Source organism: Sminthopsis crassicaudata, chromosome 3 (assembly GCF_048593235.1).
Source record: "Sminthopsis crassicaudata isolate SCR6 chromosome 3, ASM4859323v1, whole genome shotgun sequence".
In the NCBI taxonomy this organism is placed as follows: domain Eukaryota; kingdom Metazoa; phylum Chordata; class Mammalia; order Dasyuromorphia; family Dasyuridae; genus Sminthopsis; species Sminthopsis crassicaudata.
The window spans coordinates 76,905,105-76,931,814 of NC_133619.1; the positions used below are offsets into that span (position 1 = coordinate 76,905,105).

The 26,710-nt window shown below is 33.1% G+C and overlaps 1 protein-coding gene across 4 annotated transcripts in view; it reads right to left on the reverse strand.

Annotated features, from left to right (window-relative positions):
* Positions 1-26,710, reverse strand: part of ADAM23 (ADAM metallopeptidase domain 23) — a 210,971-nt gene that overhangs the window by 75,395 nt on the left and 108,866 nt on the right. For all 4 annotated transcript variants that reach the window (XM_074298919.1, XM_074298918.1, XM_074298917.1 and 1 more), the window contains exons 5-9: positions 26,598-26,680; positions 25,860-25,923; positions 18,934-19,006; positions 15,110-15,186; positions 6,177-6,242 (exon numbers count right to left, since the gene is read on the reverse strand). In XM_074298919.1, coding sequence (XP_074155020.1) covers positions 6,177-6,242; positions 15,110-15,186; positions 18,934-19,006; positions 25,860-25,923; positions 26,598-26,680 — 363 coding nt within the window. The remainder of the gene's footprint in view (positions 1-6,176; positions 6,243-15,109; positions 15,187-18,933; positions 19,007-25,859; positions 25,924-26,597; positions 26,681-26,710) is intronic.

Here is a 26,710-nt window from a genome sequence, read left to right on the forward strand (position 1 = left end):
TGAAGTATAATTCTTTGATATTTTGATAGGACCATTGATTGTATGTGTCAATTAGTTCTTTTCCATACAGGATCATAGACCTAGGCTTAGATGGGGCCTTAGAAGTCATCTAGTTCAACCTTATCATTTTACCAGAGAGGTAAAGTGGTAAAGAAACATGAATGATAACAATTATCTTGATAGGATAAAAAATAGGGGTATAAGTCCTCTTATTTCTAGAACAATAGGAATTGAAACCAAGAGCTCAAAACTCTTTGTGCTTCCTTTACACTACTTCCAATAGTATGATACTGCCTCCCAGGTACCACACTACTACCACTCTCACCTCTCCAGTCCTATAAAAATTTCTAGGCTACCATCTCTCCTGGCTCCTCCCCTTCCCAGTTTAGCCTCTTGGAAAAGCTATCCATACCCAATGCTGCACAACCACTTCTTTCTCACTACCCATTCTTTCCTTAACCTCTTTAAATCAGTTTTCCACTGAAATTCAAAAAACACAAATGACATCCTAATCAAGAAATACAACAGCTTTTTTGATTTCCTCATCTTAGATCTCCCTGACTTCCTTTCCAATTGTTGATGCTGTTTCAAAGTTTCTTTTAGATTTCTTTACTTCCTTTACATTTGTGCTTCCTGTTATATGACAATATTTTACATTTTACATTTAGGATTTCAAATATTACCTCTCTTTTAGATACTTCCAAAGTCACCCTGACTCCTGGGGAAATAAAAAGTAAAAATCTGTCTTTCCAAAAACAGCCACTACCCTGAGCAAATTTTCTTTTCTTCTCATTCTCTTGAATAAGTGTCTTTCTTGATAAATACATTCTATGTATATGTTTTACACCAATACACTGCAGCTATTAAAAAAGTAAATTATTTATTTTCATGAAATCAATGACAATAATATTCTGTCAAAATATTGTAGCAATTGTTGGTTCTAGATATTACTTGTTAATATTATCAATGTTATATTGCCTTTTCCTGATGCAAAAATATGTTTTTATCTTTTGTTACAGTAGAGTTCAATAGAATGAAGAATTAATAATGAATTAGATTTGTATTAAATATATTTACATATATAAATATATTTACATATATATGTATGTATACACACACATATATGTCTAATCATGAGACAACATTATTGAATTGCAGAATGAATAAATGACCAATTATTTCCTGAACAATTTAGTCAGTTTATATTTAGTTGAGCACTCATTACTTGAGATATCTGGGCATTTTAGATTGCCTAGCAAAATTCTTTATATAAAATTCCTGCTAATATCTATCTCCCAAATTCTGTGCATGGATGAAATTCTGAGAAACCACCAGAACTTGCTTTTAATTTTGAGTATATTCCTAAAATTTGAGTTTTAAAAAAAAAACATAAAGGAAAAATATTAAGTACCTCTGCTGATATAACAGTGCTACATTTCCATTAAGACAGAATTGATTATGAATAGTAAAATGTTCCCAAATCTATTTTATAGGAGGCCACAAAGACCCAACTTCATATTCCATCTCTGGTGCTATTTTATGATTGAAGTGTAAGGAATTCAATTTCTTCATCATGAGAGGCTAATTAAGATCAAAATTAAGGTTTTTAAGATCCCTTCCATTTCTGAATATATAGTCCTATGATGATTCCTTGAAGGAAATGATATTTTCCCCTTTCATTGTATTCCCAATACTTAGCATGGTGCTACTATGAACATAATGCCTTCTCTAAAAAATTACCATCTATTTGTCTTTTTCATCCTCTTTAACATTTATAATCAATCTCTTATTCTATTGATATCAAATGACTCTGAAAAAGCATGTATAATGAAATAAGCTTACTCTTTTTAAAACTCATTGAAGGAGGATTTTATTACTCATATTTTCATTCGCTAAATTATTTTTGAGTCTTTGAATAAAGATTTTATTTGAAGTTGAGCAAATCTTGTTTGTCAAGCTACAAATAAGACACTTTCTGCAAATGGAAGTAAACGCTTATTAAGTCCACAGACTTTCCAAGTTGTCCATAGAGATTCCTCAGCAAAAATGTTTCTTGAAGAATCTGTTAGGAGGAGTTCTTAAGCTGAGCTGTGTGAACTTGGTCAGAGACAAAGACAGAGACAGACAGTGAGATGTGTCTCATTACATTTGGATTCCTTTATAATCTTGTGTATTTTGTTTTATGCATTTAAAAACAAGAGGTCTGTAGGTTTCACCAGACTGACAAATGGATTCATGGCACACAAAAAAGTAACAAACTTGTTTTGAGCATTGTTAAAAATTCTGAAAGGTATAATTTTTTTAAGAATAAAAAAAAATGAAAGCAAATTTAAATTTAATCCTCTTGGAATTTCTATCACAAATTTACCTTTACTGTCTATAATTAAGTAGACTGCAGGTATAACTTTAGGCCTTTTATTCACTTTAGAATGTTTCAACCAATTTCCTCTTAGACTAGGGATTCTGGGTATTTATTTTTAGCTAAAATGTTACATTAAAACTCTGGTGAACTACTTTCAAAGCCCAAATAGGTTTAGAATTAGTTTCTGTTGGCCAGGTACTAAGAAGCTTTCTTCAAAATTGGGCAATTTTTCTTCCTTAATTGAAACACAACAGGCAACTCTAATATTCATGAAGGCAAAATATCTACAATTGTGAGAAAATCAGTATTAGATTACTCTGCATAAAAAAGCAAGTTTAAATGCAAATATAGAAAATCCAGTTCCCTTTCTAGTGTGTAGGAGGTCTAAATTATGTATATGAGCAAAATGGTCATTTCTAACTTAAGGGGGGGAAAGTTTTCTTTCATAGCCTCTGATTACTTAAATATAATTTGCATTTAAAACAGCATATTTGCCTTTGGTCTTTATTCTCGACTGAAACACTATTCTTTAGAAATGTCTTTTGAAAAAAGTAAACTACTATTTGGCTTCAACTAGTGATACATCAATGAAAGATGCTCTCAGCTATTTTGGGAGCTATTTAAGAGAATGTCAATCTCTACTAACATTCTATGATTCAATGAATAAAGATTGATGCAAATATTAAAGATCCGACAAATTATCAGGTTCTATGAAGCCAAGAATTAATTACCCCACAAGCTTTGCTCCCTAATGTTTAAACTTCAGGCCTACTCATGTCTACCCATATCTTCATGGAATCATAGACAAAACTTAATTGTGAAGTCAGAAGACTTGGTTCCATCCCACATCTGATGCTTACTTTCTATGTGACCTTGGACAAGACCCTTAACTTCTGTAGAGTATTATTAACTTCATCTATAAAATGAAAGTTATACTAGATAGTCTCTGATGTCCCTTCTAGTATAAAGGTATGAGTTTCTGAGTTGAAGATGCAACCTCAGGGATATCTGAATATGTCATATGTACAGTAAATACACATGCTAAATGTTTGTGTATTTTCTATGTCTTTAAAGAAAATGTTCAAATTGAATATAGAAAATATTCATACTGAACGAACAGTCAATTTTGCCCCTCTAACATCTAGAAGCTAGCCCATTTTAGAACAGAGATTATAATTTTAGATCTAATGACCTATTAAAAATTGCAGTTGCTTACTGAATTACAGCAATCTACTTAGACCTTTCTTTTTCTGTTTTAAGTCTTTATTATTTAAAGAGAAACAGGAACACTGCCAAAATTTATTTTCTGTCACAGTTTTACATTACTCTCTCTCTCTCTCTCTCTCTCTCTCTCTCTCTCTCTCTCTCTCTCTCTCTCTCTCTCTCTCTCTCTCTCTCTCCCAAAACAAAAACAAGACATTTAAATCAGCAAAAGATATTAGTTTTACACCATCACTTTCAAAAGATGGCTAGTAGATATTAGACTTAATCAATAGATCTGCAAATAATTAAAATGTCTCACAAAGATTTAATGATATAGGACTTCCAGATTTTGAGAGACTAAAATAATTCTTTACATAAGCATCCAGAATAACTTCCAGAAAACTATAGTATATAAAAGATCTTTTAAAGGGGGGAATGCTATATTTAAATCATTCATCGGAGAAAAATTATTAAATTCTTATCTCCACAAAAATATTGAAAAGTTATTTTAAACTTTTATTTTTGTATTATCATAGTTACTAAGATAAAATGAGACACCTGATATAAATATGAATACATATTTATGGTATAAATATGAAACGCCTGATGCAGTGACTGGGATAAAGTGGGTGCTATATCAAGGGGCATGCTGCCCCTTCTTCATTCCCCCACTAATAGTTACTCCAGAGGCACAAGCTTTCATCATTATTTTTCCTGATTTAAAAGCAAGAAATAACAATAGTGGTTCTAAATTTGGGGAGTCAAGAAAAATTTGAGTCAATGAAACTGTGTATTCAACAACTTATGGAACCATGTTCTAAGTTTTGGGAGTTAATAGGACCAGTGATATTACATATTTTTTGAAATACTAAAGAAATAGTTAAAATGATTTCAGCAGAGTCACATTTGTGCAGTAGAGGAGAAAATGTCTACAGTTATTTTTAATATATTGTCCTGTGTCTAGGATATATGGGCCAATACTGATAATTCATGTTTAAAAGATCATTTCGTCTTTAGGTAAAAGGATTTGCCTTTAAAAATGGACTTTTTCCTTCCCTCATCCAAAATGACAGTTACTTTGAAAATAGCCAACTTTTCTCAATCTATTCTAAATTATACCTTCTTTTCTTTGAAACCTACATTTTGGAAGGAATGCCATTTAAAACTAGAAAAATGCTCCACTACCCAAAGTAATTATAATAATCTTTTAGAACAGAAAAAGAATCTAAGAAAGATATCATGAAATTTGCATCTTCAAAAAAACGTTAGCTCAGTTTTTACACCTCTGTGAGATTAGTGAAAGAATAATTCCACTAGTAGGCTGATTTAGATTCAAATTCAGAGATGCAAATCAGCTCAAAATCACAAAAATCTCAGAACAGAAAGTTACTTCACAGAAAGGAATTTCATCTAATCTAACTTTTATCTTTTCCTTACCTAAATTTGGCTGTGCAACTTCCACCCATTCTCCTAATACTGCACTTTGAAATCAATCGCTCTGCTGTATTAAATCCTCTCAAATACTCAAAAGTAAATATGTTCTTCTTTACATTTCCTACATTATCTTTCTTTCCAAACTAAACATCACCAGTTCCTTCAATGGATCTTTAGATAGTATGTTCTTAAACCCCAAATAGCTTGATCATCTTCCTTGGGATGTTATTTAACTTAAATATAACACATATTTATACACCACCAGAGATGTGAATACCATTGAACTCTCAATTTTTACTCGCAATCTTTAAAAATGATTAGGACAGCACATATGAGACATACATGTGTCTCAGATGAAATCATATGTACTTCAAAATTTCAGAAGATCCTTGAATTCACCTGTATGGTTAATGCCTTCATTGATACAGATCTCAACCTCTCCATAGCATTGCTGATGGTTTCATAAGTTGCCATGGCTAAAAAATAAGAAATTATCATGAAATGGCCAACTATCTGCCAAAATTATCTCCAACAATCTATAATAATTTCTAGGGCCACAGTTCTCAAGTTTATTTTTATCATGGGACCCTACTATGGCAGTCTAAAGATGCCTGTGTACCTCTTCTCAAGATAATATTTAGATATATAAAATAAATAGGATTACAAAAGAAATAAATTATATTGAAATATAATTATCAAAATTTGTGTTTTTTAAAGCTAAGTTTACAGACTCTAGGGATTCAGAACCTCTGTTCTACAGGGTAGGAATGGAAGGTAGAGAGGTATATCAAACCAAGATTTGAATAAAAGCAAGAAATAAAAACAAAAATAAAAGACAATCATTTAAAATAAATTAATGAGTATCAAAAGATTTCACTGAGTGAAACTGAAGAACAATGAAATATTGCTCATTAAGAATAAAACTCATTCTTGATCATGATGGTAATATGCAGCAAAATGTGAAATTGGATAGGTATTATAAAAACCCCATTTCCAAATACCAGAAGATATAATAAAAGTGATTAAATGGCTTTTGAAGTTCTTTCTTTAAAAAAGGAATAAAAGATTTAAGAGAGTCTTTCTTTTCAACAAGCAACACAGAACAAGTTGGCTGAAAAGTCAAAAAAATTATTTTTGCTAAATTAGCCGCAAAGCGTGACATCTTGCCCCTGCTTACCATTTTATGATCATTGACAATCATAAGCTCCAAGTATTTCATTTCTTCAAACACTCCACGAGGTGCCTGTTAAGAATAAAAATGTAATCAGAAAGATAAGTGGATTAGAAAAATTGAGACAAAACTCTTCCAGCCTTGGCAGATTAAGGAACAGCTCTGAATTTTAGATTCTTTGTTTATATAATCCATCAAGAACCTGCATGTGGCAAAAGGAAAAGCGGTCAAGAAGCAGAGTGCCCCATGTAATTTTGTTAAAAGAAGACACTAAAAGTCACAATATAGCATATAATATTATGAAGCTAATGTAGACAAAACAAAAAGTGGATTGTATTCTTCATCTGATTATATCTTTCTTGAGAGAGGTGATGAACTAAATGCAGAATGAGATACATATTTTTGGACCTCAGCAATATGGGAATATATTGTGTTTGACTTTGCATATTTGTTACAGGGGTGGGAGGCAGAGAAAAAATGCTTGTTCCTTGAAAAAAGAAATAAACTGAACTTAGAAGAAAATAAGATTGATATGATAGATATTTCCTCTACTAAAATTTGATATTTTTCAAAATGAATATTTCATTAGCAGAAATGTATATATATGTATATATATATATATATATATATATATTAAATTAACCTACGAGATGATAAGGAGAGAAACTGTGATTTCATTGGAATGAGGAATTCTTTGGAATTGAGGAAATGTCATCTACCAGTACAGGTACCTTGTCTGCAACTTCTATTTTGAAAGAGTTGCTTAGGACACAGAGATTGAGTAGTACACCAGAATCACACAGTCAGTATGCATCACACACAAGGCTTGAATCCAGGTCTTCTTGGCTTTGAAGAAAGTTAGTTATTCATTATTCTAACATCATCTCTTTTGTTCTATAAGTTGTCTTCAATGCAGAGCAAAAGCTCATGATTCTTATGCCTCCAGTAAATTTGGTCTGGGGTAAGAGTGGAGAGGGGCAAAGTTAAGTAAGTACAGTTGTCCCTAGGTACAGCCAGGAAAGATAATGGTCTGTCTTTCAGATACTCCTGTCTGTAGCCCTGTGACACATTTGACAATATTTAATATTATATGACCTGGGGGGATGTGAGGAGGGAAAATGGTCATAGTATACAGACATCACAGTGGTGGGACCTTGGGGATTGTAGCCAGTCTGGGTAAGGGAATGCTAATGGAGAACCACTAAGTATGAGGAAGATAGGGCTTCTGTGAGGAGGAAGCACTTCCCCCTCCAGATGTCAATGTTATGCAACAGAGCCTCCAGTCACCTGATGTAGTTATGACTCGGCAAACATCTATAAAATGTATTCCATCCTCACTTCCTGTTAGGTTCTTACTAAGTGCTAATGAGATAATGAGATATTAGGTTTTTACTAAGTGCTAAGTCGGTACTTGACAATTCTCTAGTTCTGGCCTTTCCTGGGGAAGAGCTTGCATGCTTAGGAGGAGCAAGCTCATTGGTTGAAGTAATTCTTCCCAGAAGCCCTTGCATTATCCTACACCCATTCTCTGAGAGGATAAAGAGGGCAGCACTCCAGAGATAGTTAGTCTCTGCTCTAGACCAGGCTTGATGCGGCTCTCTGCATGAAGGGAAGTCACTTCTCTGGACGAGAGTTAACGACAACTGTCTGGAGACAACGGTTCTCTACAGAAAGAAGAATCTGTCCGAGAGTTTTGAGTTAACACAGCAGTTCTCCTCCCAGAAAGCGATCAGCAGCTTCTGGAGACAACAGCACGTTACATATTGGCGCCCAACGTGGGGCAAGGACTTTTCCTTATCCTGACAAGGACTTATTCTGAGCCCTTCAGAGGAGCTAGACCAGACCATCGCAATTTTCCACCTTTCAAAAGCCCCCATATTCTTTAAAAGGTTAACTCAGGTCCCACTTCTTCTATAAAGCCTTTGCTGATTTCTCTCCACTCCTACCGAAGTCAAATGCTTCCTCCTTCCTGAAATTATATGACTGAACATGTTGTGGTATATGATTGTTATAGAATATTATTAAGAAATGATTAGCAAGGTGCTTTAAGAAAAACCGGAAAAGACTTATATGAACTGATACAGAGTGAAATGAACAGAACCAGGGGGACATTATACACAGTAACAACAATATTGCATGATGAACAATTGTGAATGACTTAGTTATTCTCAGTAATACAATGATCCAAGACAATCCCCAAGGACTCATAATGCAAAATATTATCTACCTCTGGAGAAAGAATTGATGTCATCTAAATATAGACCAAAGAATATCAAGTTTCTTCTTCCTTCTTTCCTTTCCCTATTTTTTGTTTGTTTCTTTCTTTTTTTGCTTTGCTTAAGCTTTCTTCCATGAAATGAATAATATGAAAATGTTTTACATCATTGCACATGTGTAACCTATATGAGATTTCTTACCATTGAGAGAAGAAGAGAGGTAAGGAGGGAAAGAATTTGGAATTTAAAACTTTTTTAAAAAATCAATAAATGTTGAAAATTGTCTTTATGTACAACTGGGGGGCAATAAAGTTAGGAATTATTTTGTACATACTTGTTTGTGCTTGTTATATTCTTCCCAGTAAAATTTAAGTACCTTGAGAACAAAGACTGTTTAGGTTTTGTCTTTGCATCCCCTTTAGCCATCATAGTTGCCTGAAAATTGTAGATACTTAATAAAAGTTACCTTCATTGAGTTGAATTGTCTTAGGTCTTATTAAATTCAATCAACAATCTGTGGAGATCATAAAATTCTTAAATACAATCTAAATAAATTCCATTTAATGACAGTGACATCAGCTATAATGCTGTGAGTTCTTATGAAATTCTTTGCGAAAGCTTTTGACTCTGCATATTTGGTACAGGGGCGGGAGGCAGAGAAAAAAAATGCTTGTTCCTTGAAAAAAGAAATAATTCTTTTGAATTCTTGTGAAAGCTTTTCCTTTAAGAATCAAATAATGATGGAAAGTTTTCTCTTTCTACTCCATGACCCTGGAGTACTGCCTCTGTGTAATTTCTGAGCAATAAATAATATCAGGATTACTTTTTCACTTTGATCAGTGAAAAATATGTACAACTAAGCTTTTTTAGCCATAATTTATACTTTTATTTCGCTATAAGATGGCAAGGAATCAATAATAATGGTTTTAGGGCTTCTAGATATTTAATAATCAATTGCAAAATGATTGATAGGGATGGACAGGCATGAAAGATCAGTAGCCTATGTGAAATGAATTTTCATAAATACTGACTTTTGGAGCACATAATGTATAGTGACATAATGGAATAATCATACTATCAAAACTTTAGGGTAGGCTCAGAAGAATGATTAGGAGTTAGTATGACTTAAGCCAGATGGATGTATGTAGCAATGAATCAATGGACCTGAATCATATCACAGTATACTCATGTCTCTACTGGTATAGAACAGAATTTCTCTATGCTTTTTTATCCTATATCTTTCCCTTTCCATAAATCCTTCTTAGAGGCACTTGCATCCATAGGCTAGTCCATTCATGAAAGGGAACTCACTGCTCCCCAAGGAATCCATTCTATTCTAAGATAGCTCTCATTCTTTAAAAGTTTTCTTTCATTAAACCCACTCCAGTGGAAATACTCTCCATTCCTATGTGATTGGATGACTCCTTCCAGAACCCCTACTGAATGAAAGGCCAACCATGTCTCAATCCTCTCTAGGCTGCATTCTGAACTTTCTCTATTGTAACCTCATGCCAGATACCTTTGTCTGACTCCCCTATCTCTTTTTCTTTTATGTGTTGTTTTCTCTTATTAAAACATAAGCTCCTTGAAGGCGGGGACTATTTGCTTGCATTTGTATCCCCAGTCCTTAGCACAGAAACTGGTACACAGTGCTTATTAAATGCTCATTGACTTCTCCACTCCTGTGGTATGTCTTTCAAATCTTTCAAAAACTGTTGAAAGTGCCTTCCCAATCAAACCTGCCAGGTTTTTAAGTCTTCTAGGATTTATTTCATCAGGGCCAGACAACAAATAGTAAATTTTCACAAATACTTCTGTAAAGCAGACATGTTAAGAATCTAAAAAATCCAAACTACAAGAAAACCAAAAGGAAATAAAGAGACTGTATAGTCCATGAAATAAGCCAGCTAGGTACTCTGTTGCTACTTATATTGAGTATCAACTCTTTATTAGTCATTTTTGTTCTGTCCAAAGATCATTCTCCTTGAAAAAGAAAAGAGAAGTGGAATAATAACTAATATTTTCTATTTTTAATCTGTTGTCAATTATCAACGCCCACTGTACTCCAAGCTATGGTCCAAAACTTCTCTGATCTTCTTCTTTTCCCAAGTATCACTAAAAATTATGTGATTAAAGGAACATTTGGAGAATCTGATCACTAAAAGAGAATTCCTTTTCTGTTTGAATTTTGCATACAACTACCTCTCATTGCAATGATGGACACCTAACTGAGCAACAAGCTCCTTGTATAATGCATCATTTGATATTGCTCCTCAGAAGACGGCTGCACAAAGCTTTATGTCTGGTCTCATCCATCCAAGGACCTTATGTCATTTTAATATAGATGTGTGAGGCTTGAAGGTTGCATTTTGTTCTCTTGATTAAATGCTATTAGCAAGTCAAACAACAAAACAAAGCTAATTATTTTGTTTCACCATTAATGACCCTACTATCTTCCTCCTCAATAGGATTCTATAGTTTATAAAGGGCTTTTACAATTCACTTTCTTGATCTATAAAATAAAGGGGAAGTGGGAATACATTATCTCTAAATCTAACATTTTGTGGTGTGATTTGATTCTAATAATAACTCTTAAGAGATATGTATGAGAAATATTATCCCCATATCACACAAGAAAATTGGGGTTGAGGTTGAATTAAATTTCCAACACTGGTAACTAAAGTAAATAAATTCAGTTAAACAGTATCTAAAATTGGCAACTTTCACTGTAATTACTTGATAAGTTATCTAGTAAATTACCATGTAATCTATAAGATGGGGAATTAGTTCTTGGCAACACAGTATTCACTGTATAATTTACTAAATAGTCTCCTAATTATAGTTTTGGGTTACAGGATTACTAGAAGTAAGTTTCAATTACGTCAATAATTCACCAGTTCTGTGATCTCATTTATGTGTGCACCTATCCCTTCCTCCATCCGTGCAGAGTGCAACCCAGACATGCAAACAATGCATAAAGTATGGGTCTTAGGAACACCTGAATGTGAATCCTGTCTCAGACACTGTCTGTGGAAAAGTTACCTCATCTCTTCTGCTGTAAAGTTATTAGCAGTTGCTGCTGCCATTCTCCTTCATTCCTCCTCTTCCTCTTTTTCCTTCTCTTCCTCCTTCTACTAGCACTATTATTACTCCTATTACTAGTGCTACCATCATATTCTTCCTGTTCATATTCTTCCATATAGCTCCATGGGGTCCATCCCCATGCACATTAAAAGCCTTTCTCTAGGTCTTTTTATAGTATATGGGGACTAATGGAATTCTTGACCTTCCTTTCTATTATTCTCTACCCCCTACTTTATACCACTTTTTGTACAAAGATTGTCACTGAAAATACACTGAATCCTTCTTGGGCCCACCCTATAATCTTTCCATTCCCTTTGGAGTCACCTGCAATCTGAATTCTTTAGACTATAAAGATTTAGTCTGTTTTACAGAATCACTGTGACTGCCTGTCTGTTTCCATATTATTGAGGATATTCTCAATACATATGTAAGTTACTCTCAAAGATTATATAAACATAAGAAAATCAGTAGTAGTACATCAGTGAAGAAAACAGGCAGCAGTAATTATTAATGTTCTATTGGCAAGACTTTTCTGGATATAAATATAATCCATGTTTCTGCCCATTGTTTTGATGTCTTTTCTCCCAGAGATCTCATATAAAATGTTCAACCAAGCAAGTAAACATTTATGTGTCAGGAACTGTTCTTGGTGCTAGGGTTATAAAAATAAAAATGAATCAGCTTCTTGTCCTAAATGAGCTTCTATTCTACTGGGGAAAGAGAAAGGAGAATATATGTATGTATGTGTGTATGTGTGTGTGTCTACATATATATATATATATATACATATATATATATACACAAAATATATATATATATATATATATACACAAAATATATACAAAGATAATAGAAAATAAATCTAGCATGGACATTAGGACCTAGGGGCATTAAGAAAGTTCACCTGTAGAAAAGGGCACTTGAGATAAAATTTGGGGGATTCTCAGAGGTGGAGAGGAGGAGAGAATTCTTTCCAGGAATAAATTTATACAGTTGTTTGTGCAAAGAAAGTATTTGAGACAAGCAATATGTCTTATAGAAAAACAGCATTTGACTGGAATATAGAGTACCTGAAAGAAAGCAATGCTAACTTAAGCCTGAAAGGTAGGCTAGAATTAATTTACAAAGGGCTCCACTGTTCCACAGTTTTTTATCCTAGAAAAAATAAGAAGGTACTCTAGCATTTTTATCAGGAGAGTAGTTTGGTCAAATTCATGTTTCAGGATTTCACCACTTCTTCAAAGCTTTCAAAACTATGCCAACTACAACACTGAATGCTGTACTCTGAACTTTGTCTGGTCATATCATTCATTCCAACTTCTTCCCATATACTATGTCCAGGTATGTATACAGCTCTTTAGAGACTGAGCTGTAAGTATCCAAACTTGGTGGTGTTTCAGTTACAATTGTGATACCAGATCGTTGTGGTGTGGACAAAGCGTTCCATTTGCTTTCTATTCATTGTCCTACTGCCATTCATGAATGCTTTAAGGACGAAGTGTCTCATTTGATACCGATGACAAATTATTTGTAGAATCATTTCCCCTCACATAATTTTAAAAGATGATACTGTCCATAAGCTTCTAATAACTTCCTTGGTAGTGTTTTTATACATGGACTTGTATCCTAAATTGGATATGCATTTGCTGCCATCTCCTTCTGCAAGTGTTTGCTAAGTCAGTTTCTTGGCTTGTCTGGTCTCTTTGTTATGGTGACTTTAAATAATTTAAATTTTTGTTTGATTAAATTAAATAGCAATAATATGGTTAATATCTTTGCCTTTTTCTGTTTTATGATTTTTTTGCATAAAATGCTTATTTGAATAGAACAGTTCTAAGCTTTTGATATTGATGATAGTATCTGTTTCTCATCTATAAACGTCCTTTTATTTTGATGTTTTGGCCTTTGCTCTAATTAATCAGTGCACAGTTAATTGATTTCAATATAATTCTTACATCAGAAACCACTTGTTTTCTATCTGCAAAGTTAACTTCATTTTTCATGATACTGTTCATAACAGCTTCCAACTCTTTTCTTGAAAGAAAGTGTAAATTTTATAGGGACATAAGTTTCCTGAAAAATGTATAAGACTTTGACCTCTTTCATTCATATTTTTCCATCCTCCCATTTGCCCAGTTTTATATTGAATATATTGATTTGATTTAGAAAATCTTCTCAAGAACTTTCTAGAATTTCTCCATATCTCCATTTTCTGCAGCTCACTATTGTTTATAGCTCTAGTCTTCCAATAGTAGGATAATTTTTTTAATCACTGAAAAGTTTTCTTGTTTAAAATTTATAGTTAATATGATGATCAATTCTGATGGACATGGCCATCTTCAACAGTGAGATGAACCAAATCAATACCAATAGAGCAGTAATGAACTGAACCAGCTACACCCAGCGGAAGAACTTTGGAAGATGACTATGAACCACTATATAGAATTCCCAATCCCTCTATTTTTGTCCACATGCATTTTTGATTTCCTTCACAGTATAATTATACACTGTTTCAAAGTCCAATTCTTTTTGTACAGCAAAATAACTGTTTGGCCATGTATACATATATTGTATTTAACTTAAACTTTAACATATTTAACATGTATTGGTCAACCTGCCATCTGGGGGAAGGGGTGGGGGAGAAGGAGAGGTTAAGTTGGAACAAAAGGTTTTGCAATTGTCAATGCTGAAAAATTACCCATCCATATATCTTGTAAATAAAAAGCTATAATTTTAAAAAACTTATAGTTAACATCCATAAATAACATAAAACAATGAGATTTTAGCATCTTTGTCTCCTGTGCATCACTCAGCCAAAGTAACTATGGAAGTAAAGGGAAATTCCAGTGAACTAAGGAGCATTTCTACTTTAATTTTTCCTTTGTGTCATAAAATGCTGTGACCAAAGGATTCATCAACTAGTGGCCAACCAACTGATAAGGCACATTTTTGTTCTTAGCTAAGTTGGGTTTTGGAGAGCAAATTCAAATATATTAATAAGATGGTAGAAAAGGACTTTCCAGTGTAGTTTGAGTATATTAGCAGCATATAATATGCATCTGGAATGTGTATTGATTATTTATGTAAATTTCAATTTACTACTACTATATTGTTAAATTTGGAAAAAATATGATTAAACATTCAGAGCTCAGTATGGTGGGGGGTTTTTAGAAAGGGCAAAATCATAATTAGCCCAATTTACCAATATCTTCAAATATCATTATTTCTTATATGAATACTTAAAATGTTCAAATTACATGGAAAATATGTATACACACATATATGTGGGTATTTATTTCTGCTCTATTTTTCAAGGAAAAATATTTATACTTTTATAGGAAAACTTTTTTGCAAATGCAAAATACAGTTACCATTTTTATAGAACAGCTAGGTTTTATATAAGATTCTGTCAACACTAATCAACATGAATTATCAAAGGAGCAGAGAAAAAATGCTAAAATCTCTATGTAATACAGCTCAAAATCAATGTTATCTAATATATTTGAAAAATGAGGTTATTATGGTAGTGCAGAAAATCCACAAATTTATAGTATCCATGCACAAAGGAACTCTGCCTCATAATAACTACAACATTAAAATGCCAGAATGAAATAGTCAAGCTTTAACTCAAATACCCACAGCTCTCCTCCTTCGTCGCCTTTTCTTTAGCCACTGTAATTCAGACAGGAAGGGCCACTGGTCATGCTCTTCCATGCCTGTAGAAAAATAAAAATAAATGCCAAAATATAAGTTTCAATGGGTTGATAAAATGCAATTTAGCTATACTTCCACATCCCAGGGGTTAGAGGTGTAACACCCCAATAATCTGGAAAATCTGCATAAAAATTTCTGGCTCTCCCTAACAGAGAAGAAGACTGATTGTTTTTATTTTTCTTTTATGGAGTGTTTATGATACCTTATTATAAAATTTGAGTTGATTATTATACAATACTACATATTTTATGCATTTCTGAGTTTCTAAACATGTTTTGGATCATCTGCTAGCCACTGTATGTCATCTGTGGCTACCACAAAACGCCCAAAAATTCCCAATAATTTCTTATGTCAACTGATGATATATGGAAACATGACAAGGTAAGTCACAATGTGAAAGGAAAAACTACATGCCCTTTTAAACAAAATAAAGAATAATTTAAATTTATATGGTAGAGGGTGGGATGCAAAAATACAGTTGAGACCTGTAATTTTATGAGTGCAGGGAATTTCTCGTGTGTGTGTGTGTGTGTGTGTGTGTGTGTGTGTGTGTGTGTGTGTGTATGGGTATGGGTGTGGGTAGGAGTGTATATACATACACACATATAAAAGATACATACAAAATAAATAAAATACAACCTTAAAAGTTTTAGCAGCTGAGGGCCCAAGGAAAGACCTCCTGGAGAAGTAAGAATTTGAGCTGAGGGTTAAAAGAAACCACAGAAGCTAGGAATTAAAGTTGAGGTGGAAGAACATTTCAGTTGTTAGAGATGGCCACTATTAAGGCATGGAGAAGAAATACGGAGTGTCATGTGTGAAGAGCTTATTATTGTAGACAAATAGAGATGGAGGAGATAACATGTGTGGAGGACAGTATAGTATCTTAATAAAAATAAAGGAACCAGATTGTTGAGAAACTTAAATATGCCCAAAAGGTCTTTATATTTAATCTTAGAAGCAATAGGAACTCGGTGTTTATTGAGCAGGACAATCAAATAGTCAAATACACATTCTAGGAAAATCCGTTTGGCATCACCAAAATTGTTGGAGAAAGGGTCAAATAGGAAGTAAGAGAAGCAGGGTCATGAAAAATTGAAAAAACTAGAAGGTAGTGAGGAGACATTCCATTAGTATCAGCTGGTTCAGAGAAGTAAATAAGGACAAAGACTTAAGAAAAAGCCACTGGGTTTAGCAAAGATTAAAAGGTCACTGATAACTTTGGAGAGCACAATTTCAGTTGAATTATGAGGTCAGAAGTTAATTAACAGAGGTTTAGAAGACAAAAAGTGGAATCACCAAATATATAAAAAGCTTTTTCAAGAAGTTTCTAAAAAGCCTAACCACTTCATTATCTTTGCCCAAAAAAGTCCCAAATGGGGTCATGGAGAGTCACATTTGAGTTGTTTCAGTGACAGTCTTGTTGTCAGATCACTTACTGGTTAAAATAAAGATGAAAATCAACTCCAAATTTAAAAAGAGAAAGATGGCAAATTAATGTATGAATTTACAACAGTTCCAATTCAATGAAAAGTTGTTAATTCTGAAAAATGGGAAATGGCTAAAGTAAAAATATTTACTTCTTACTACCATTTCTTAGACAACAACTTACAGAAAATAGTAATCACAACAAAGATCCCCAAGGACCCTTGAAATTGCTTCAAACTATAAATACTTCATCTTCTTTCCAGCTTGAGATACAGCTAAGGATTACAGAAAGTCTGGCATAAAATTCATTGAAAGTCTAACCTAAATGAAGGTTGAAAGCAAACTTTATATGTAATTTTAAGAATAAAATATTGCTGAATAAAAAAATAAAAAATAAATTTTATTGAAGCTATATCATTTCAAAACCAATTATAGTTGAAATTAGCACAGCAAATAGATGGATAACTGAACAGACATGCCAGAATTTCTCTACATCAATCTATTATCATTGTTGAAAAATGAACCACCGTATTTGAATTTTTTAAATCTCAGGATCGGATGCAAAATTATCAGTGATATTTAAAAAGATGAAGTGAGAAAAAATGGCTGATCTGAGAACATCAAATTGTATACACACATATCTATGTTGGAAGGCACACAGAGATCAGTTTTCAGAATATCTTCAAAACATAAAGATTCCAAAATAGCTAACACAGTCATAGGTGAAACTTTTTTCCAAAAAATAAAATAAAAAGGTTACCAAGAAATTATTAACAATTGCTAGCTTTATTTTTTATGGGAAAATGACCTGTGTATGTACCTAAGGTATCCTCAATGAAAATAAGAGAACAAATAGTTTTTGCCTTTGATTTTCTTAACAGCAGCCTAAATTTTCCCAGTAGCAGATACTGTGCAAAATATAGAATACAAAACAAAATTGCATAATGGTTATTGGCACTATATTTAGCAGAGCAAAATTCTCCCTTAAAAGCTCCTGTTCATTCAGGTATCTCTTATGCACATGAAAATCACACAAGGCACAGAGATAATTTTGTTTAGTGACCCTCTCGTTATCAAACAACACATAAAATATCAACACAAATGATTGTCAGTGTTTTTTGCCACTGCCATATATATCCTACACAGTTCAGATGGATAAATATTCTCTGTAGAATGAACTGTTGCATCTATTTAACAATGAATTAATTTCATTAATCCCTAGAATACTATGCAGAAATCACAGTAAGATCCTTTGACTATACATACATACATACATACATACATATATACATACCCCTCCCTAAAAATCGACATAGAAAAAAAAGTGAATGTAGAATTCCTATAACCCAAATAATAGCATTCAGTTAGACCAGCTGAATGAGTCCACCTCCATATTTATCACAAATAGACAGTACAGAGGAAAAATAAGTAGACCCAGAGTCTATTGGGAAGTTAAGCAAGCAGAGCTGAATTGAAAGTGGAGAAGTAAATACTTTCAATTACGCCAGGCTACTCATTGGTACAAAAGCACAAATATCTTCCAGTAACTGTGAAATATAACCACCATCATAATAATGGCTAACATTTATAAGGTACAAAATAATACCATATACAGAATATACTGGGGCAGCTGGGTGATGCAGTGGATAAAGCACCAGTGCTGGAGTCAGGGGACTTCAGACACTTACTAGCTTTGTGATCCTGCAAGTCACTTAATCCTAATTGCCTCAAAAAAAAAAAATGTAAACTTTTTGATGATGGAGCTTGCTCTGTTCTGTGGTCTGGCACATTGGATGCATTTAATAAATGTGTGTTTATTGATTGATTTAGGTGTATTGATTGATTGATATAGTAGATGTACACTGTAACCTATCAACAATGAATACTTATAAGAGAGAATGAGGAAAAATGATGAGATGATATATAGAAAAGAGATCATTGACTTGGTATCCAAAAATTTAATAAGAGCTAATTGAATAGACCCTTTTATAGGGGATTTCTGAAAGCACAAAGAAAAGATCTGTTCAGATTAAGAGGTCATGAAGGAGTTATGAGATAGAATGATGGAAGGACTACCCACACTGATGAGATCATGTTTCCAAGAAAATGCTGAAGTAAAAAGAACTATAAAGGAGGAAAGATCTGAGAAAGGGTAACAAAGGGAGAGTTTGTTAAGGGCACTATGAAATAAAAAGGATAATGATGCTTCCTCCTGATATAGTGAATTAGAAAGTTTATTGACAACTAGGGGCACTGTGGAAACAGGAGACAGAGACCAATGGCCAATATCCTGCTGAAAAAGTAATCATTCAATTGGAACTTACTCAAATTCTTCAGTTGCTTTGAAGTATGTCCCCCTAGTGTTCTCTGAATTATATGTGGTCGACCTGTGCTTTTCTGAAAAAAAAAAAAAAAACAAACAAACACACACACAGAGTATTATTTTGACAGTTAAAAAGATGCAAATAAACCTTTGTGAAATAGTAAATCTTTTTTCTACACTCTTTCCACAAGGGGAAATTTCTGTTCTTCAAAACATACAAAATGAGCAGATTAATCTTCTTTGAACTTTTTTTTTTAATCAGATGAAGGCATCATTTCATTAAATGTTCTAAAAAATGAATTTTCTTAACATATCATGTATATACTATTATACTTCTCATTAGAAATGTTCTCCTCAAGATTACTTATCATTTAAAGTATATTAAGTGAACCCTGATATTCCAAAATCAAATTTAACACTAAACATAGTAATAAGAACAGAGATATTCCTACAAAAGAAATTCACAAAACAATCCAAAAACAATAGAGTAAGCAGCTCAAAACTTTGTTAGCACAACAAAACAGTGTATTAAAGTTACCCCAAAAATGGCATAATGGAAAGGAAATTAGACATGTAAATAGGGTAAATTTGAATCCCAGCATTTTAAACTCATTACTTATAAGTGACTTGTCCAGGATCATGTCTAACTCTTCATAACTCCACTGGAAGTTTTCCTAACAGATACTGAAGCAGTTTGCCATCTCCTTTTCCAGCTCATTTTACAAACTGAGGCAAACAGGATTAAGTGACTTGTCCAGGATCACATAGCTATTGAGTGTCTAAAGCCAAATTTGAACTCAGAAAGATGAAACTTCCTGACTCCAGACCCAGTACCCTATTGAGCCATCTAGCTGCCCTATAATATGTAATTAATATTCAATAACATGGTTACATATCAGATAGAATAATAATTAAACTAACATGAATATATTGTTTTTAAAAGTGCTTCATAAATGTTGATTATTCTTTCTCCATTCTTACTTGTTGGAAGGAGAAGTGAAATAATTTCTAAAAAATAATTTTAAAAGTAGACAGTGCATATTAAATTTAAAATTACAATAAATTAAAGAGTTTGTATAAATAAAACAAATATAGCCAAGATTAGAAAAAAAGAAAACTGAGGGGAAATTTTATATATAGTTTCTCAGATAAAGGTCTCATATTGCAACTGTATAAAGAACTTTGTCGAGTCTACAGGAACATGAGTCATTCCCCAATTGATAAATGGTCAAAGGATATGAACAGGAAATTTTCCAATGAAGAAATAAAAAAAATTTACAGTCATAGGAAAAAAATGCTCTATATCATTTTTGATTAGAGAAAGGCAAATTAAAACATATTATTTTATACCTACCAAATTAACTAAAATTATCGAAGAAGAAAGTGAAAAATGTTGGAGGGGATGGAGAAAAACTGGGACACTAATTCATTGTGGAATTTTTAATTTCTCTGACCATTTTGGAAAGCAATCTGGAATTATGCCCAAAGAGTTATTAAACTAACCTTTGATCCAATAATAACACTACTAGATTTATTTCCAAAAAAGATTAGTGAAAAAGGAAAAGAACCTATATGTTCTAAAATGTTTATAGAAGTTCTCCAAAGAACTGGAAATTGCAGGAATCCCCATCAATTGGGGAATGGCTAAACAAGTTGTGATATATGATTGGGATGGACTACTACTGTGCTATAAAAAAACATAATCTCAATGATTTTTAAAAAACATGGAAAGACTTGCACAAAATAATGAGAAGCAAAACAAGCAGAACCAAGAGGGCAATGTATACAACAACAATATTTTTAAAATAACCAAGTGAATAAATTATTTTGACTATTGTAAATATCCAAATTAACTAGAAAGGACATATGAAGAAAAATGATATCTGCATCCAGAGAAATAACTGATTAAAATAGATGTATGTATAGAATAATTATACATATATGATATATATATACCTATTTATATCTAGTGGTGGCCATCTCTATGGTATGGGGGAAGAGGGTAGGGCAGAAAAAAAGAAAAAAAGAAATTTACATGATAACTTTATTGTATATTTAAAAGGAATATCAAGTTATACATAGAAGTTTCATGTGCAATCATTTTTTATTATGCTACATTATAGATTTTTTTTATTTCACAAGTTGAAAATAAAATAAAGTTTGAAAAAAAGAGGCAGTGCAGTGGAAGGAAAAGAAGGGAGCAAAATGAGAATGGACAAGGACTGATTTTTGTCCTGGAATTCAGTAGCTTGTGCATATAAATTCTATATTATGATAACAATTTCTACTTAGGCTTAACACTGAGGGTGACATGAAGATGACAAGGTTCTAGTTCATAGGGAAAAATAAAATTCCATAAAACCTAACATTCTTTAAAAAAAAATTGATCTATTCTTCGTTGATCTCCTAGTAATTAAGAAAGGGAACATTTGAAAATTAGCTTGTAAAATTTGTTTTTAAATATTCACTTAATATTTGGACTACTACTGTCTCAAAATAGGATTTTATTCCAATTCTAATTCCAGCACACACACGCACACACATATTACCGTTATCAAGATAATAAAGAATGGAATAGTAGCAGATAGAGGGGTTGCTTCTTAAGTTAGAAGAACTAAAATAGAATGAGGACCTGAGTTCAATTTGACCTCAGATACTTAACACTTAGTAGCTGGGTAAGCCTGGCCAAATCATCAACCCCAATTGCCTTGCAAATAAATAAAAACTAAGCAAAAAAAAAAATTTTTTAATCCTGTAAGGGCCTTGATGATACAAGACTATTTAAGCCATCTCTATGATCAAAACATCAATTTTTATCAAAAATTATTTGTGGTATTACAAAGACGTACAAAAAAATTTAAGTGACAATCTTTGTCCAAAAGAAAAGACCTATAATAATCTCTCTTCATCCTCAGTGATTCCATCAATCTTTTTGTGGTAGACATTTATATTCTACTCAATAACCAGATGATTGAGGTAAATATCCAGTCAGTTTATTTGGAATTTCTTGGAATTTGGAACTATTTCAGAATTGATTATGGGTCTCTTTTTACATTTAGTTCTGAATATATTGAAATAATCACTTCCCCTACACCAAGCTATAGACTTGATAAATGAATTTGAATCCATTGTTTGAAGGTGGGAAATCTTGAATCCTCATCATAAAATACAGGGAGAAGACTCAGATTAAAAACTAAATACTAGTTTAGATGATAAGATACCCTTAGAATGCATCTAGTCAAACTGTCTATAAAATTATAAATCCCTGTGTTATCTTTCCTTTCCCCAATCAACCAAAAGTTGCCATCTGTATTAAATCTTACATTTGACACTAAATATTTGTGTGAACCATGATTAAGAAATTTAATCTTTCTGGTTCTCAGTTTACTTATCTGTGAAACCTTCCTTTTTAACGATTTTTGAGAATGGAAAATTTTTTTCTATAATGTTTTTAATTCAGTACTGTATAATAATAATAACAATGAGAAGGCCTTTTAAAGTTTTTTTCTATCCATTCAATGGTCTGAAATGTAGCAGAAGCATGGGGTTGGATTTAAAAAGACTGACCTTGAAGTCCCAGCTCTGACACATTACTAGCTTTATAACCTAAAAAAAGTCCCTTTGCCTCTCTGAACCTTAGTCTTTCATCTGTAAAGAGCAGATAAAAATGTTTGCCCCACCTACCTCCCAGGGTTCATATGAGAATTAAATGGATGTTTTATAAACCTCAAAGTGTCATACAAGAATAATATAGGATGTGTTTGCTATGAATGACCAGCATTTCTAAATGAACTATCATGACTGTCATCCTTGTGTTTATGGAGATTTTCCCATAGGGGAAACAAATTCCCAGGTGTACAAGAAGATTCATGCAAAACAAATCACTCAGAAGCTTCTAACATAAAGTATTACCACAGTCTTTTCTAAAAAATGCTATATGCAATGCATTTGCAAAAGATTAGCCATATATTCTTTCAGGCTTTGAATTACAGCAATTGCTTAAAGGAAGCATTATGTTTGAAAGAAACATTCAAATATCATTGTATGCTTGCATCTTTTGAAAAAAAAATTAACAGAAGTAACATGCTTTTTAAAGTCAGTCTGTGCAGGAAAATTTGCAAATATGGTTTTCAAAATGGCACCCATATCCAAATCTCTCATTTAGAGCAATCGCCATCTGGGGTTTTTCCCAGTGTTAGGATGGCCCTGGTTTTCAATTACACAACCACTATTCACTACTTTTTCCCCCTTGAGATCTTAAGGACGATGTGTGTGTTTGTGTTTGTGTGTGTGTGTGTGTGTGTGTGTGTGTGTGTGTGTGTGTGTGTTTATTTGTGGGGTGAAAAGGAAGGAAGAGGTACTCCTACTATTTATCCCTATAACCCCTGAATCCTAACTAGAGTATTTACACATTTCACAAAATCAGTTACAGTGACCCCACTGTACACTTAACAGCTTTCACTTAACAATAAAGTGAAACCAGAATAATTATAATATTTACTCAGTAATAGTTAAAAGCAGAAATAATCATAACAATTGCTAAATAAGAGCAAGAATAGTAAATACTAAACAAAATCAGGAATAATCAAAATCTCACCACCCACCCATAAACTTGTTATATTTTTTCTACCAATTCATACTGATTAAGGGTGGACACATCTGGCAGGAAGGAAGATGAGCAAGGTAACCCATATTCCTGGAGTTATTCACAATTCTGGACTGCATATTTTGACATTCTTTGTCCCTTCAGGAGCAATCTGTACTACACAAAGCTGATTCTCTGCTAACTGATCATCTTCTGGTTCTCCTCTCCAGGTATGCAAAGCTACCCCAATGTACCCCCAAGGAGATGAAACAATCACCAGCTCACAGGGCACTGGAAAAAAATATGTTTTTTTTTTTTTAAATTAAGCCAAAATATTTCAGCATTGCATATGTTCAGTAATGCAATTCCCTTAAGTCTAAGTACTATAAAGCTCCTTCAAGTTGGTTCTTTGGGCAAAACAGACCAATCCTGACTAGCCAACTCTCCACTCAACAGAATTCTGCTTTTGACTTCAAGCAAAGCAAAACTTCTTATTCAATAAGGCCAGCTATCAGTAAAAAAAAAAAAAAAAAAAAAAAAAAAAAAAAAAAAAAAACAGAGTAAATCTTTCTCTTTTCTTTTCCTCTCTCAAGCCAAAGAGAGCAGTAGAAAGTAACCAGGTAGCCCTCAGAAAATGCCCCCAAAGATTCATATGTTCATATAGTTCTATATAACAGCAAGATTTGGCTCTTCTCTGATCAACATAGCAGCTGAAACTGGCCCAGCCTTTATCTAGCAAAATCAGCAAAGCAATGCTTCTCAGAACAAGCAAAACTGCTGAAGAGTCAGTTATCCCAGCTAGAAACTCCTTTTGTCACTCCTATGTCTTCCAATTTCTTTTTCTTGTGGATCCTCCTGCAATCAGCCTATCTCCCACTTCTCTCTTTGCCAATGGCTTCTTCTCCTTTTTTCCATATCTTCTTCTTTGACTTACTTTATCTTCCAATGCTTCAAATCAGAGGCTCATCTTGTCAGTAACTCGTCTTCAGTTAGAAAAACTCAGAAAATACTTTTCTGTTGGGTAGGAAATCAACATCCCTTTATAATCTTCCTATGATCCCCAAGCAATTGTCTAACTGAGTTTTCAACCCTAAGCTTTAGAACTCTAAAAAACAACAGATAAATAAGCTGGTTGCCTTATAGCAGATATATAATATAGCATATCTTCCTCATATATTCATCGAGGGTGCACTTCTCAGATCAGTGAGTGAACGGGGGTGGGGGATAGCTCTCTTTAACATTTTATATGAGAGATTATATTTCTTATCAAGTGGGTTTTATCATTATTTACCCATACAAATCTTTTTTCTACCCTTTTAGCAAACCAAATATCTACATATGTAAGAGACAATAACTCTTCATTTGTGTAAAGTTATATGTGCTAAACCAAATATTCTGCCTACCAGGCTTGAATGAAATTTTGGGGAAAAAAAATTTAAATTTCCAAATATTAAAAAAAGAAAATTTGCTCATCCTGAAATAAATAATTTATCTAATGGATTTTTATAGGGAACCTTTGAGATCATCTATAGTCATTTTACAAATGAGAAAATGAAGCTGGAGATATAAATGACTTCCCTTAAGTCACACAGGGAATGAAAGAACCATTTCCTCTGACTTCAAATCAAAGACTTTTCTTTTATGCCACGTTGCTTCTATTTATCTGCTTGAATGTCTGTCTACCATATTTTCTCTGTAATACTAGACCATTCAACTTTAAGACTCCCTGCTCAGAAAGTGAAAATGCTTTACAAGATTTAAAAACAAACAAACAATATTGAAAAATCTCTTCTGTCAAACTAATGGGTCTTATTCATTCCATCTGGTAAAGAGATGAATGATAAACATGCAAGTAGCATGAGGCTATAGATTTCCACTTAGAAGGAACCTTAGTGGAACCTTAGTAAGTCCATCTTTCTTATTTTAAGTATGCAGAAACTGAGGTCCAGGAGGATCAGGTGATTTGCACATTATCATCCAGAGAATCAATGGCAAGGTTGGAATTTGAACTCTGGATCTCTGATCTCAAATCTAACAAACTTTTTGGCTTGAGCACATAGCTTCTCACATTAATTTCCTCCATTACCCACCCAAACTGAATTTTCAAAGCAGAATTCTGGAGAATGAGACAGATTTGGAGACTCGAAGATTATCTAAATGCATCTCTCCTCTTTGGTGATGAGAAAACAGAAACCAAGAGAGATAAAGTAGAATTATTCGTTGGTGGAAATTTTGGGACTAGAGTTAAATGTCTCTTCATCATCTTAACATTCCTCTTTGCTATTTAAAGACACATATTTAAGTGCAACACTCTAAGCAGGTTCTAAAGAAAACAGACTTACTGTGCTGTGGGTTAACTCCAGTGGTTCTATCATATACATAAAAGTGTTATCTTCAAACATGCCGCTATAATGCAAGAAACAGAAAAGGAAAGGTTTGACAAATATTAGCACATAAAAACAAAATCAACCCCACGGCATTCATTTCTGCCAGAAAAATGAGGTACCAGTGGGAAATTAAATCTATGCAGAAAATCTACAGAAATTATTTTACATTATGGTATCTCAAATTTAATCAACAAATAATGACTAAAAGCTTACAATGCCCAGCACTTTGCTGATCACTGTAGGGATCCAAGATCCCTATTCTCCAGAAGTTTAGAAATAACTTAAGATATAATTTCTTTTAATTCAAAGTATTAGAAGATTGTTCTCAAAGAGGGTCATTCAGGAGATTTAACAACATGCACTTTATATGTTGTGAAGATGTATTGTAGGTTAATTTCTTATATAAATCCAAAATAAGTGACATTTAGGAAATTTGGCAGAGTCGTCAGGGGTGGGAATACTTTTGAGTCTAAGACTAAACCTTAAATGGAAACATCTTTATTTATTATGATCCTGAGTTTTCATTAAACAATCAAAAACTAGGTTTAATTTCAGCCCACCCAAGAGTCCTTCTAAAGGGTGAAAAGGGACTTTTCCATCATGATAATCTCTGAAGTTACATTACAATTTGGAAAATGCTGACTAACTTCCCTTCTAAAATGTTGCTAATGTCAAAGAAAGATTTGTGCTTACTGCAGTCCATTGCATGTTGACAATGCAGCTTTGGAGTCCTTGATGCCTCTGATATTTCCATGATAGTAGCAGTGTTCTCCACCCTAGGAAAAGCAGAAATCTTACAGTTATCA